The following is an 11,592-nucleotide window of genomic DNA, read 5'->3' on the forward strand; positions in this document are numbered from 1 at the left end:
ACATGATCTAAAAAGATTCTAAATGGATAAATATGGTGAAGATCCTATTAGATTAATAGATAAGAACAATATCCATTAGATATGGTAAAATTCAATAGATAAATGAAAAATACATGTACAAATAGAGATCAAACTTTATGATAATTTGAGATAGACTCAGTTGTGATTACCATCCTATAACTGAGCTAGATGTATTTCTTGCAAGCGAGTCGCCCTTCTTTGAACTATAAAAGGACCAAGGAGCCCTAAAAGGATAGATCATCAAATCACATTGCACACTAACAGATACAACCATAAACATAACATTAGACATTATCTCATATTCTCATACCAAAGGATTGTACCTATATAAATCCTTATATCACTCATGCCTTTATCTTCCATTGCAACTACCCCATTAATTCACTATCGACTGACATTTAGTCTAGATATTTATGTTAATCAAAAAACACAAACTATTCTTTAAATAGGTCCTATTATGTTATGAGGCCGGCTCCAGCAGATTAAATTTATCCAAAAACATTGTTTTACACTATTCTACACTATAGACTGCACTGTTCGTAGACTAGAGTTTAAATATAGGTATAGAGATGAGTAAGCTGCTGGAGATAGATCTGGTCAAATTTAAGATACTGAATCTCCAAAAAGTTAAAATGCTCTATAATTTAAACAGGGGGAGTACATAAACATCCTAATTCATTTCCACATTAGTCACCCGTCTACTTTTAGACTCAAGAGAAGACAATTTTTTTAGAATTGAGGGTAGCTTTAAGACAAAACCGAACTGTATTTCCACTTTCACAGCAACCAGTCAAAATTTCGGTTGCGAACTACCTGCCGAACCACAACTCTGTAGAGTACCCTATCACTTGTATGCATGTCACAGTCACACCATCTTTACAGCAACGAGTTATTCTACCGGGGTCTCTGACTAGGGGCACCAAAAACGCCTGTACTGCCTTCTGATTAACCAGGCACAGCCATCAAGTAACTGAGAGGTTGGTAGTTTTCTTCCTGAAATAATAGGCCACCCATCTAGATACTCGGGCTGTTTCCACCTACTGCCGTGATTGCTCTTCGTCGTCGTTGTGTTCCTCTGTTTGCGATGCTAGCCTCACGATATCTTCCACGAGGATCTTTCCTTCTGTAAGCACACAAATAAAAAAAGATAGAACACAATGAGAAAAATGAGCATCTGCTACAAAGCTAGAGTGAACAGATGTAGAGGTGTCAGGGGGTGAACGGACCTGTGTCCTTCGAAAGGTTGGTGATGAGCTCTTGCACGCCTTCCTTCCCGATGGTGTCCTTCAGATAGGCAGCAGCTGCGGCCACCTCCTCAGGAGTCACCTTGCCATCGTGGTCCCTGCACATGAAGGGCAAATTAGATCAACACGTCGATGGCACATGTGCAAGATGAGTATGGTCAAAACATGTAAACACCAAGATTTCCAGCTCGTACAGGACTCAGGCATAAGTTTATTGGTTGGGAGTAACAATAGGCTTGGTATTGGGTCCCAACCGGCAATGGTTCCGTTAATTCAGATTTGTAGAAGTACTGAATGCTTGCCAGGAAAAAAAAGGTCCCCAGCCTAGCCTAGCCTAGCATTCACTCTCTCATCACAAATCAAACTAACCCCCATCCCAGCCTCATTTACCTTTTTACTTCCATCCGAATCAACAAATCATCTCTCAGTTTCCCTTCATATATTCTTTGGGGCATAGCTATGAGGGGAGCAGAAGAGAGGAAGCAGCACAAAGCCACGTATACCAGGGGCCAGAGGTGGATGCACTGTTGTATGGTTGTGCGCACTTGGGGTATTGGCAGCTAGGCCTAGTATTGTGGGACTGGGGGACCGAATGGGGATTTAACACTGGGGACAAGGGTACAGTGCTGGGGTGGGATACTGGGATGGTCAAATGTCCATTTAGGTAACCAAGCAATCAGACTCAAATCTATGAAAAAATTCAGTTCCCTAAAGGCAGAATCGATCTAAGAACCATAACACAAAGTCTTGATCTTTTGATTTCATTTTTTAGCACCCCTAAATTACAGCTCTGCTTGATAAACAATTCCTCGCATATCTTATTCAGGATTTAGCAATATGAAACAACACAGCTACAACGGTGATATCCACATGACCTAAAAAGAATATTGATTCGCTGGAGGCGGTTCGATAAATTACAGAAACATGTGGCAAAAGAAATGTGCTGCTCAGGGGGCAACAGGGTAACAACCCACTGCAACTGGAAAAAAATGCACAAACAAAACTTGGCAGGTACGGAAAGACCGCCCCCACGGTAATATATTAAGAAGAAGCTTCAATCGGAGCCCCACCGAGAAAGGTCACGAAAGCTGGTCCCCGTGCAACATGAGGGTCCGTCCCCTATAGGCCACATCTTTACTCGTGCTTTGAGCCCTCTCAGCCCTACACGAAGATCCGCCCTCATAGGTCAGTCCATCTCATGTGCACATGACTAGGGAAACCAACAAGTGACATTTTTTAACCTCGGCCTAAAATTCGCTCTCACTGGGATTCGAACTCAGGACCTAAGGAATGCTACTCAGACCACTTAACCAACTCGGCTAGAGGCCCTTTCACAAAAATGTACGAAACAATATTGTGAATGCAGATAAGTGGGTACTTAAAAGTTAAAAAACGGACTAGCTGACTATTATGCAACATTAAACAACTTCCAACATAGAAGCACCATACCTATCAAGCAGCTGCCAACGGTTTCCAATTTGTGCATCCACATCATCAATCTCCTTTTCTAATTCTTGAAGCATAGCATCAACCTGAATGCGGTACAATACATGTGCAAGTGAATAACCAATTCCTTATCACAAATAACCAATACCACTGGTAGTTTGCACCTCCTCCTTGTGAAGCTTAAATGCAGAAATCATTCATGAAACAAGATATCTTTTAATGCTTCAGCTTTGCTAGTGAGATTAGATACCCGTACTCCCTCCACTTTAGTTTGTTATAGCCTTATTTAGGTGAGCAGATAGATTAAGTTATAAAGCCTACGAAAAGACAAGAGCAAATGACCAAGCTTAAATCTTATTTGATGGCTTGATGCAAGTCAGGATTTTCCTCTAGCATGAAGATGACGGCAGTATATGGAGAATATGCAGATAGTATCATTGATAACTACACTAGAGCATAATTTTTTTTGTGAAGTGGATTCAGGTTTAAACCATTTATATTATTATATACCTCGTCGTCAGTGGTTTGCAGTATAAATTAATTGGCTCACATCACCCGAATCAAGTGGTGCAAGATTCTTTTGTAGCATTCTAGAATGTCAGGGCAGCCAGCGAGTTTGGTATACTTACCAACTAGATCCATTTAATATGATTATTAACTCTAAGTAGCTACCAACTAAATATTAAAAAAATAACAGCTTTATTGGGAAAATTTTATCAGCCTTTTTAATATGCACAGACGTTCGGCATCCTTGAAATTAAAAAACAAAGGCTAGTAACTGTTAAGTATCATCAATAAAATATTTGGTTATTGGTTGAACTGTCCGTACCTCAAGTAAAAGTTTACAGTTATATCTCTAAACTTTTCGGACATCTCTTTATAATTTTTATGGGAAATATCAAAAACACTTACCTTAGAAAACACATCACAGGTAATATTTACAAATTTTAACTATGGCTATAACACGCATTAAGAGGATTTCTTACCTTCTCAATCAACGCCGACGAGACCTTTTCTTCTGCAGCAGCCTCAGCATCATTGTCTGGGTCTTCCCTAGCGGCTATATATGCTTTTTTAGCTGCTTCTTCACCTTCAGTACCCTCTTTTTTGAGCATGGAGTTATATAGCTCTATCTGCATTGGGACATTTGGACAGCTCAATCCTATCAAACCTCCACGATGTATTATGTATTATAAACTGAAAGGTGAATGCATGAATAATTGTTGCTTTAATCCCACTTCACATTATACCTCTTTATTGACGAGGCTCAGAAACTCTTGACGCTCCTTGCTAACAGACTGCAATGCAGATATGAAAGTTGGAAAAAGGTCAGACAGACAATCGTTCTAGAATAATGGTGCTATTAGTGTCCATATGTACATTTACTGATAAAAGAATACAGATAGACTAGGATCATACAGATGCAGATGCGAGCACAGCCAAGGCACGGCTGATATTACAGAGCTTCTCTTTGTCATGTTCTTTTGCTTTTCTCAGTTCTTCCCTAGCAGTAGCATCAGTCATTTCCTTCAAAGCTAAATCTTCTTCAGCAGTTTCTGGTTCCTTCATCTTTGCCTCTTCTTTCTTTTGTTTTGCCTTTTCTTCTTTCTCTTTCTTTTTCTCTTCCTCCTGAATGTGTTTTATATGCAAAACATCAACGACACAGATTTGCAACATGATAAAAATGATAAACAAATATGGATCTGTATACTGAATTTTTTAAAGCAAACTGCATTAGCAGACCCCCCCCCCCCCCCCCCCCCCCCACACACACACACAGAAGCAGACAGACATCAAAACTGAGTTCTATTATAAAAATGTTTTCAAATTAAGTTCCACTTGACCGTGAAATAGCATAAACCATGGACTGAGCCATATTAATGGCTTGTTTAGATATAGTGGGATTAGGCTAATCCCTTCAAATAAGCTTTAGTTCATTTGCCAATCAGAAGGGATTGGGCCAATGGTAAGTCCATTGGAATCTACCTTTGTAATTTTGTCACATGACAAAATATAAACAGGAAAGTAATTCAAGCATGAGATTCAGCAAGGTTACAGGTTACAGAAAAACACCACCATATGAGTTGGCATATCAAAATATCTGAATATCCAGGGTGCATAGAATTATATAAAGTTGGATTGTTAGAAAATACTAAACTATGGCTTAACTACTTAAGATGAATGTGTCTTTCTGGATGGAATCAATCTTAAATAACAAAACTAGGAGGTGGCGAGGTGCACATTCAGTGGATGGAAGTTCTCTATCAGATACACAGCACTAATCCCACAGAAGACCTACCCAAATATGATAACAAAAAGCTAAGAAAAAGAACAGCGTTTCAGTCTACAGTTCTATATCACCTTGATAAGTTCTTCCTGCATCTCAAGGAATTCTAATTTTCTCCTCCTTTCAGAAACTGAATCTTCAGATGGCAATACTGTCCCAATTGTATCCACAACTTCGTCTGGTAAAGAAGATAGTGTTGCTACAACAGCCTCCTCTGGCTTCATTCTCCCAGACACAGTAAAGGCTCTAAAAGCATTATCAAATATAAGAATGCAAGCATGAGCGGTAATAACACAAGAAGTCAGGAAATATCAACCGAACTTACCTTGAAAGTATGAGAAGTGAAGATGGCACAGCATGATTAAGTGATAGGTCCAACCAGTCTCGGAGCTGCATGCAAAATGAAATTTATTGGTCCAGTTTATCATGCATCTACAATTCTAAACTGCTGCATATACATCAAATTTTAGTATCATTGAGTTACACTTATGGTTAAAAAACAAAAGCCAAGCAATACAACTTCAGGTGAGTTTAACTCAAAGTCAAAGCTGGGCGCTACCGAGCTGGTTGTACTTTCCTTCAACAGTACATCAGACTTGAGACATATTACAAATAGTCTTTTGGAGCAAACAAAGTCTAAAACATAACATTTCATTTAATAGAGAGAAGAAAAGAAGGGCAAGCCAGGTGCAGTGGAGAGCTGTTCACTGAGTCACCAGGTCACAGGTTCGAAGCAACCTCTCCGCATTTGCGGGGGGAAAGCATGCCTAGGTTTATCCCTTTTCCCAGACCCCACTCATGTGTGAGCCTCCAACACTAAGTCTGCCCTTTTTTAGAGAGAAGGGAGAGAGAGAGAGAGAGAACAAGAAAAATGCACCTAAGAGAAGCAAACATGGCACTGGGCAGCTTATAGATGTCCTTAAAGTTAGCAAAAAAAAAACAGAAAACATGCATTCTTTGATAAAACAGATAGGTCAACATGAATAACACTCCATTCCATATCATGTGTTATTCCATATCATCGTATAATTCCAATTCTTGATAGTGCCTAAGGCATGACCATAGTCATAAAGTTCCCAGATCTATGGGGTCGAGGAACAAGGTCGAGGCTCGACATTTTGGAAAAGGTATGGTACGAGGAGGGTATATACCTCTATGGGATGTGAATCCTAGAGTTGGAATGCAAATCAGAGTCTAATGGGTTAATGATCATAGGTCGAACATCTAGGTCAAGGATCAAGATCTATGGTGGCCACAGCTGGCGAGGGCATGCTGCATCGGATGCACACGCACCTGAGGCCACCCCTGTGGCAAGCACTGCGGATAAGCACGGCAAGCAACGTCGACGGCGGCGGTGCATGGCAGGCGGCAGTTCCCTGCCTCCTTGCTCCTCTCCTGTGTGTCGTGTAAGCAGTAACCCTCTCCACTTTGTCCTCGTCCCATCCGTCTCAAGTCATGTTCCATAAAATTCCGGTACGACAACCTTTTTCAAGCCAATCCGCACTGGTATGACAACCCTCCTATGTTCGGGACGACGTCCCAGTGTGACCCCGACCCGCAATTTGGGACGAATAATCCAGAACACGGAACGCGAACACAACATCGACCCTGTTTCCTATGACTATGGGCATGACCATGTTTTTTTTTGACGAAAAGGGGTTTCCCCCCCTATTTCATTAAGAAACAGGAAACACATACAGACACACACCAGAAATGTCTTAGCCAAAACAAGTCACTGGCAACACAAGCTCAGCATCTAATCCAGCTACACCTTTGATCAGACCTGACCCAAAATCTATTGCCAAACCAAGACGACTAAGACAAGAAAGGGTGTTTAACCAAGACATTATTACAGACCGACATTCTGATAAAAGAGCCAAAAGAGTCTCTAGGTTCAAGAAACTATGCAACACATCTTCTTTGACTGTCAGATAGCGAAATTTACATGGAGAGTGGTGCAGGTGGTGCTTCATCCCATTTGTATTCCCATGAACCCCAGTGAGATGTTTAGCCATTGGCTCCTTCTATTCAATAAACGGGACAGGAATTTGTTGACAGTGGGATGTAGTGCAGTTCTTTGGACTCTTTGGAAAATAAGAAACGAAGCTTGCTTTGAAGATAAAAGAATAGTTAATACGTTAGACATCTTTGTATTGTGTTGTTTTTGGATGAACTCATGGACTTTATTACAGAAAAAATCGGCAAGAAGGATGCTGGAGGAAAGAAGCAATCATATCAGAAAAATGGCTAGTGAGTTCTTCAGTCGAGCTTGGGGGTGGTCTCCAGTTGACAGGAGGCTGACGCAGTGATCAGTTGAGCGGGGGATCCTTTTTGGCGATGATGCTTCTTTCTGTTCTTGGGCATGACCATGTTAAAAGGACCAAATTCACAGTTGCTTGTGGGATGGCTAGATACATCAGAAATAATTAAGTCTGCATGTGTTGTTGCAATTAAATGAACGGTATATTAAATGGTGGGCAAGAGTGGACGACTGTTGAAAAATCTGTCTCAAAAAGATAAGTGTGTTTTGTAGCGTGGGACAAGAACTGATGACTCAAATAACTGTGATATGAATGGACAGCATAAAGGTATAAACAAATACAAGAACAAGTAAATAAGTAAATTGTTCAAGGTCATACAAAACTAGATCATGTGCACATCATAATGCAACAAACCTGCTGGCACATCTCTTCAGTTGACAGCAGGCCTAGATGACCACGTTCCCGGCAGGCTTGCCGGAGCTCTTCTTCAGAGAGAGATTCAACTCCCTCAGCTTGAATCAGTTTATCATCATTCTTAATGCTGCAGCAATAAGGAATATTAACAAAAACAAGGAGATATTTCGCACTTAAGTTCAAACTCAAAGCTAAAAAACCACCGACAAACAACAACAACAAAGCATTTAGTCCAAGCAAATTGGGGTAGGATAGAGTTAAAACCCAACAAAACCCACAAGTCAAGGTTTGGACACATGGATAGCGGTTTTCCATGCACTCCCACCCAAGGCTAAATCTTTGGATATATTCCATCCTTTCAAGTCTCCTTTTATTGACAGAAAAACAACTAGCAACTAAACTGAAGAAAGAAGTCTTGAAGCAAATCTAGGTCCTGAACCTAAAGTACTATTTGACTAACAAAAAACCAATGTGGCATGGAGAGTTAAATAGAAACACAATGAAGATGATACCAAATATCTGCTAAGTTACACGACACCAGAAACACATCCCATTGCAAAGTCTTTACTTGAAAGTAATGGATATATTTTACTATTAGTAGTCCAACTAACTAGAATCAAAACTTTCTATTTTCATAATTGACTAGGTGAGCTTTCTATAAGGTAGTATTAACCACAAGTTTCCATCACTGTTTGATATACAAAATTAACCAATTCTATTATAGATACTTAGCATTGGGTTAAGCTCTTCATTTAAATACTTACTCCTGAAGTTTTTTGCGAAGCATGAACCTCATGTAGTGATCTGTACCAAAAGGCCGGATACCCATATATTTGCACATATTTACCAAGCGTGGTCTGCAGGATAGTGCCAACCAACTGTTTAGTCACTAGTGTAATTGTGACTATGAATGTATACATATACTAAAGGAATGCCTAACCTGTTCATGTTATCCAGAGTAAGTTCATCATTGAATAGCTTTGCAAAATTCAAGATTTCATCATTAGAGACACGTCCACCTCTCCTAACCTGATCACAATTAAGGCTCGTTATCCAAACAATAATAGAGAAAGTAGTTATTCCAGAGACAGCAGAGCACACAAAGAAACTTATACCTTATTCAAAAATTCGTCCAGATCTTCAGCTGTTTGTTTTGTTTCTCCGCTACGAGATGTTTGAACTTCCTTTGCCATTTCTTTTGCGGTATCTTGCAAAAATTTTGCATACTCCATCCTTGCTTTCAATTTCCTTTTTAATGCTTCCTGTACAGGAAAAAGAAGCACCCGTGAGCCAATCAGATTGTACTATGAATCCATGATAGTGCTGGTGGTTTCCATAAAAATGGCAACAGCAGGGTATGCTAATCAATCCAAATAATTATTAATAGTTAACTAGATATGTTTCCTGACTTATGCATATGGTAGTATTCCACTTGCAGGGACACATGGCAACTAATAAGCAACATAATTTCAGGTAGTTGCAACTTACAAATAGTCAAGACCATACCTCTTCCTTCATTTTGTCCTGGAAAGTTGATGGAAGCATGTTTGGAAATAACTTGAGGAAGACTGGCAGTAAGAATTCCATGAATGGAACAATGATGAACACAGCAAACGGAACCAGCCTGAAGATATCTGCTGTTGTGCGTGTCAGCTGTTGCCTCTCTCTTCTTGAAAGGCTCTTCCCCCCAGCAAGTTTCACCAGCAATCTTGATGAGATCCTAACATCTGCCCAGAGTAGTTTTGTCCCTAACCAGTAATGCTGCAGTGTACAAACGAATTCATCCTTCCAATGCTTAAGTTTTGCTGCCCAATCAGCCCTTAACAAACAAATAAAAAATGTTTTGTAAGTTACAGAAAAACAGACCAATCATTCATGTTATATACTTATATAACCATGCATTGAGGTAGGAAAGAAAAAGAATACAGACCTGCTCATTGAAGCAACAGCACGAAGAGCAGGGCCCACACCCAGGACTCTTGCCCAAAATTTCTGTATAATTGATTGGCCAACCTTCAGAGATTCTTGTACCTGTTTAGCTTTAGCCTTAGCTTTTGCAGTGCTGAGGCCTTCCACAGCCTGATCACATTCTTCTGGGGATGCCTCCTTTTTCCTTTTATTTTGCTTGTGGTCCTCGCTCTGTTCATCATCTGTATCCATCTTAGGCTGCCTTGCTGTTGCAGTTGATGCTGTGCGGACCGACTGCAGCAAAGATCTAGCTCCCAGGCTCAGAGGCAATCTAAATTCATTCCTTCCAAATCCACCATGAGAAAGAGAAATCACATAAGATGGACGTTGCCAAAACCCATTACCAAGACCTAGTAGATCCTTTTTTATCAAATTCATATTGTGTTGCTCCTTCTCGCATTTGGAATCCCCAGAACTATGCTCGAGAAATCGCTGTTCTGTTCTTGGCTCAACCTCCAAACCGAGTCTTCCATGTTGGAATGTAAAGAAAGCAGACGATGAAATGGTAGGTGTGTTAACATGATCCAAGAAATACTTCCTTCTCCTAATGATTGCCATTGAAGCCATACTTGATTGCGTCTGAATTCACAATAGGAAGATCACACTCATGTAGAAATCTGAAGTTATCAAAATGGTTCAACCAATGACTTAGTAAGTGTAAATTTAAATATAAATAATGACAAGGAAAACTAACTAATCATCACTGGGCTCCAATTTGGTCCCATCATAACAGTGTGCATATAGAGCCCAGAGTAGCCAAGGCTCAATAATAGCTCATGCTAAATTCCCGAAATATATCGGAGAGAGAAAAAAAAACTATTTAATCGTCCAATAACTGGTCTCGACAAGGGACTTTTGATCTTGAGGAAATTCCTTCGCTACTAAGGCCCTATTTGTTTCCCTCCTAGATTATATAAGTTAGATTATGGTGGAAGGTTAAGAGAGTAAAATATCACTTTGGGATCACAGATAAGCTAAAATAAGCTATCCAATACTAACTTATTTCAGCTTATTTGTGGTCCTAAAGTGATATTTTATTTTTCTATCCTTCTACCATAATCCAACTTATATAATCTAGGAAAGAAACAAACACACTCACACCCTAAGAGTGGACTCAGTAAATGGGTGTACACACTACGCACCCCGATAATTTTTGCAAAAAAGTGAAGTTAGTAGGAATAATACTCCAGTTTTTGTAAGGAGTGCATATATAAGCTTGTAATTAGATCGAGTTCAAATACTAATGAACAAATAGCTTAAATTAGGGTTCGGGGCTCAGTTTCACACAGCAGGAAGCAAAGAGAAGAGGTGGGCATACCTGGTGGATGCTCGTCGCTGTTGAAGGTCGACCTGGGCACCTGGCCTAGGCGGCGGCGGCGGCCTACGGTCGCCCACCCACCCGTCGACACGAGAGAGAGAGAGAGAGCGCACGGCACGGGGGTGGCGGCGGTCGCCCACTCGACGCCACGGCCCGAGAGAGAGAGAGAGAGAGAGCACGCGGGATGAATGTGAGCGAAGAAAAGGGCGCACGCACTGCTGGCCTTCTGGGTTTGAGGTTGTGTATACAGATTATGCTATTTCTAGAGGTGTACCCATTAATACATAAAGTTTTTTTCTAATATGACTAGTTTGGAAACTCTATTCTTTTAAGAGATTTTTATTTTTCCAATAAAAATGAACTATTTTTTCTTGGAAAAATAGAAATTCTTTGGAAAAAATAGGACCTAGTTTGCAAACTCTATTTTTTAAAGTGATTCCTATTTTTCAAAGAAAAACGAGGTTTCCAAATTAGCCCTAAGATTAAGATATAGAGATATTTTAATTTCCACGGTATAGATTTAGTCTATGTTCGGTGGGGATTTGTTGGGATTAAGAAAGATTGAGGTGTTTTTAAAGAATCAACCTATTTTAAATGAGATGATGCATTATGAGTCAATTCTACAAATTTGTT

The 11,592-nt window shown here is 40.1% G+C and overlaps 1 protein-coding gene across 3 annotated transcripts; it reads right to left on the reverse strand.

Annotated features, from left to right (window-relative positions):
• Positions 1-633: 633 nt before the first annotated feature.
• LOC100501079 (LETM1-like protein) lies at positions 634-11,235 on the reverse strand. Of its 3 annotated transcripts, none has more exons than XM_008657133.4 (15): positions 10,960-11,235; positions 9,604-10,258; positions 9,180-9,492; positions 8,789-8,935; positions 8,614-8,702; positions 8,438-8,530; positions 7,674-7,800; positions 5,324-5,388; positions 5,073-5,244; positions 4,131-4,340; positions 3,962-4,009; positions 3,698-3,844; positions 2,715-2,797; positions 1,248-1,363; positions 634-1,144 (listed from the first exon to the last, which is right to left on the reverse strand). In XM_008657133.4, exons 2-15 carry the CDS (start codon positions 10,206-10,208, stop codon positions 1,059-1,061), a joined length of 2,301 nt encoding a protein of 766 aa, XP_008655355.1. In that variant the 5' UTR covers positions 10,209-10,258; positions 10,960-11,235; the 3' UTR covers positions 634-1,058. The 3 variants fall into 3 exon arrangements, with proteins under 3 accessions (XP_008655355.1, NP_001182835.1, XP_020397871.1); NM_001195906.1 differs by having other exon boundaries at positions 639-1,144; positions 9,604-10,220; positions 10,960-11,164; XM_020542282.3 differs by lacking the exons at positions 634-1,144; positions 1,248-1,363 and adding an exon at positions 2,060-2,426.
• Positions 11,236-11,592: the final 357 nt, after the last annotated feature.

This window comes from Zea mays, chromosome 8, assembly GCF_902167145.1.
Source record: "Zea mays cultivar B73 chromosome 8, Zm-B73-REFERENCE-NAM-5.0, whole genome shotgun sequence".
In the NCBI taxonomy this organism is placed as follows: domain Eukaryota; kingdom Viridiplantae; phylum Streptophyta; class Magnoliopsida; order Poales; family Poaceae; genus Zea; species Zea mays.

Excerpts from the sequence above, each read along its gene's own strand:
- LOC100501079 (XM_008657133.4), bottom strand. The coding sequence starts at position 10,208 with ATGGCTTCAATGGCAATCATTAGGAGAAGGAAGTATTTCTTGGATCAT. Across the intron at positions 9,493-9,603 it reads GCTGTTGCTTCAATGAGCAG|GGCTGATTGGGCAGCAAAAC; the intron begins GTCTGTATTCTT and ends TTGTTTGTTAAG. Across the intron at positions 1,364-2,714 it reads CGTTGGCAGCTGCTTGATAG|GGACCACGATGGCAAGGTGA; the intron begins GTATGGTGCTTC and ends CTTCATGTGCAG.